General features: G+C 56.3%; 1 protein-coding gene across 1 annotated transcript in view; it reads left to right on the top strand.

Moving 5' to 3' along the window:
- Positions 1 to 233: 233 nt before the first annotated feature.
- PITX2 (paired-like homeodomain 2) overlaps positions 234 to 3319 on the top strand; it is a 15791-nt gene continuing 12705 nt past the window's right edge. The window contains exon 1 of the mRNA XM_010561061.1: positions 234 to 242. Coding sequence (XP_010559363.1) covers positions 234 to 242 — 9 coding nt within the window. The remainder of the gene's footprint in view (positions 243 to 3319) is intronic.

The raw sequence follows: 3319 nt of genomic DNA, 5'->3' as shown, positions 1-3319 counted from the left end.
CTCAGATCAGAGCCCCATCAGAAATTCTTTCAAGTGTCCTTCTGCGTCGCCAAAGATGACAACAGCAAATCAATAAGTGCTTGAAATGAAAGGGGTTGCTGGCTAGCCCCCGAAGCTACAATTTTTCCCCCCCCTGTTTTTTTTTTTTTTTTTTTTCCTTCCCCCCCCCCCAACTTCTCGCATTCTTTTGCACTGCCTCTCCTAGGAAGAACTACCTTTTTATCCCTAGTCTCATGACGAAGGTAAGTGCCCTGTGAGCATCTCTATCTCAGGACGAGCCCCGCCGGCTCTGGCTGCGCTTCCCCGCTCCCCGCAGCCGGTGGCGGCCAGGGAGGTGCGAGCCGAGAGCAGCCCCGGCCGAGGGCATCCCGCCCGCCCGGGGAGCGGCGACTGCCGGCTCGGAGCAAACCGGGAGATATTTGCGCTTCCTCTTCTTTTTCCTTTCTTCCTTCCTTCCAAAAAAAAAAAAAAAAAAAGGAAAAATTAATAGAAGAGGGGTAAGGGATCAAAGCAAAAGAAAATAACTACGGGAATCACTGCGTGAAGCTTAGATTACTCTGTGTTAACAGAGGTTGCTCCGCTCCGGCTCGCACCATCATCCTTACCCCTAACGTGCCCCGATTTAACAATCTTCCTAACGACCGACGTCCTCGGGACGTTTTAATTAGGTAATTCATTAGTGAGTCAATACAGACATTTATATATTCTTTTAGAGCAAGTGGTTAAGCGCTAATTTCGAAATGATTATAAAACACTGGAATACGCGAGGCACAGTAATTTTAATTTATATGCAAATCAACGGGTCCATTTGAAATGCTTAATTTTTTAACAATTATTGTATTGTAGCATCGGGACGAACCGCCTGAATGAGCAATTTTGAAACCAGATCTGGACAGGAAGAAAATATTCGGGCAGCCCAACAAATCAATAATGTTTGAGTGTGTTAAACATAGCCAGCTATAGGTATTTACATACTCGTTTGCTGTCAGCTAAGGAGCTCAGAGAGGTGGGAGGAGAGGCTGGGGGGAGACGGGAGGGATTGCTTGCGAGGGCTGAGATCATAATCCGGGAATGAAGAAAGTAAATGGCCGTGAATCGCCCCATCGCACACTTTGGAGGAGAACTCCCTTTTCCGCCGGTCCCCCAGCGCTGGCGGCCGGTGCCAGACGCCGAGGGGTGCCTGAAACACGGCTCTACATTTAGTCACCGCTAGATACGCTTTGCCTTTTTTTGCTTTTGTTGGCTTTTTTTTTTTTTTTTTTGCCTTCCCCCGTCCCTCCGTAAAAGCCTCCCCGGCCGGCAGCGGGGAGCCAGCCCGGGTCCTCCTTCGGCTCGCCCACGCTGAGGCCCGCGATCACCCGGGGAGAAGCCCCGCGGCTCCCGCCGCCGTCGGGGGCACCGCCGGCCGCGCCAGGTGCCTGCAAACGGATAGTCGCGATAGGCGTTTATGAAACCAGCTTTTCCGCCTGTCGGGCCGAGGAATAACCCCGGCCCTCTTTCCAAGCCGTTCAGCAAGCCGTCGTGCCCGCCGGGGGGCCGGCAGGGAGGGCTGCCCGCCCGGCTATTCACGTCCCAGCCGGGCCGCGGGTGCCGGGCGCCGGCCGGAGCCCGCCGCCGCTCCCCGCTTCAGCCCGCCGAGGAAAGGCTCCTTAGGCTCGTCGGGGGTTTTAAAGCTGTTGTCACTGCGCTGGCGGGAGGGGGGAGCCAGACTATAAATACAGCCGCCGCGGCCTTTGCTCGCCCTGAAATCTATTATTATATTTATTGCTTTGACAGAAGGGGGGGGTGAAAAAAATTTGAAATCCGCCTATTAAGTCGGCTCCGTAGTTTCCAGACACCCTGGAACCCCTCTTCCACGGCAGCATGTCTAATGTATTCCCTGGCGATTCCGGGCATTAATTAGTTGTTTAATAGGAGTATGACTAAAAATGTAAAAGAAGGATTAGGAGCGTGAAACGTATGTCCAGCTCCTTCCACACACTCGAGGAGGGAATGAAAATCACCCTGTATCTTATGCTTCTCCAGGAGCCATTTGCATTTCCCACCAGCTGCTCACTTCAGCCGCTCCGGCTCCGGGACGGCCGGAGCCCGCTGCCGCCCGGCGCGGCCCCGCTCCGCGGCCGCGCTGCCAACGCGGGCGCCGCAGCCTGCCCCGCCTCGTCTTCCCTGCCCAAAACACGGCGGGGCTGGGGGGCGTGGGGAAGGTGCGCACCGGCGCAAGCAGTTCGCCTTTCCCGGGGACACGCAAGTGCGAGGTGGAAGCGGGGAGTGCCCCTCGCTCCCGCTCCTCCTTCGGATGCGCGGGGCAACGGGATTTCACCTGGCAGAGCGCTCCCAAGGACAGAAACGCAGGTAGCCAAGCACACGCTTAATTCATTTATTTCTCCCCAGAAAAACTCCCACACTATTTCTCTCCTTGCGAGGGGAAGCAGCCCGCCCCGCTTGGCGTGGCAACCGCTGCCGCGCCGCCCTGGAAGGGTTTTTCTGTGCACGCCGGGACGCGGCGGAGCTGCTGAACGCGGCTGGGCTTCCCCGGCAGCCGCCGGCAAAACGACCCGCTGAAAACTTGACCGCTTCCGAGGGTTCGCTTTCCGCCTCCGGCAACGATTGCCTAGCCCCCTGCCCACGCCTATAAATAACTAAAATTCACTCCAGGCTGAAAGAATTTAAAAATAGCCACAAATAGATCAGGTGCAGCCCCCGCGTTAAGAAAGCGCCTATTTTATTTTCGCCTCGTCCCTCTATAAACAAAGCCGCGGAAATGCTGCGAGAAAAAGCCATCGCTTTAGTTTGGTCTCAGTAGAGATATCCGACTTCGTTATTTTCTTAAACGAGGAAAAACATCGCAAAATCGAAAATAAATTCCCCCCTGGCGCCAGCTCGGTGTCGTTTGGCGAAAAGGGGGAGAGAGTCTGCCGGTAGTGTTTTCTCGCCGTCGCCCGTAAGCGAGGCAGGGCGGGTAACAGAGATGAGCGGCAGGATTTCGGCAACCCCGGCCCTGCGCTAGCGCTACGGGCACGAACAAGAACCCCCGGAATTAAAAAAAAAAAAAAAATAGAAAAAGTGGGAAAAAAAATTACAAAAAAGTGGGTTAAAAAGGGGAACCGAGACCTCTCACACCGGCTGGGCCGTCCCTCTTCACACCTGGTGCAAGGACAGCCGCCGGCCGGGCCAACTTTGGCCACAGTTCCTTGTGCCCCCCTCCCCAGCCGGGCGGAGCGGGGCGCGCCCTGCGCGGGCGCGGAGGGGCCGCGGCCCCCCTCGCTCACCTCGGTTCTCCTCCGGCTACCTAGCCCGCCGCCGCGCCGCCTCCGCCGCC

This window comes from Haliaeetus leucocephalus, unplaced genomic scaffold, assembly GCF_000737465.1.
Source record: "Haliaeetus leucocephalus isolate CR32 unplaced genomic scaffold, Haliaeetus_leucocephalus-4.0 Scaffold140, whole genome shotgun sequence".
NCBI classification, from domain to species: domain Eukaryota; kingdom Metazoa; phylum Chordata; class Aves; order Accipitriformes; family Accipitridae; genus Haliaeetus; species Haliaeetus leucocephalus.
This window is presented reverse-complemented; position numbering and strand designations above follow the sequence as displayed.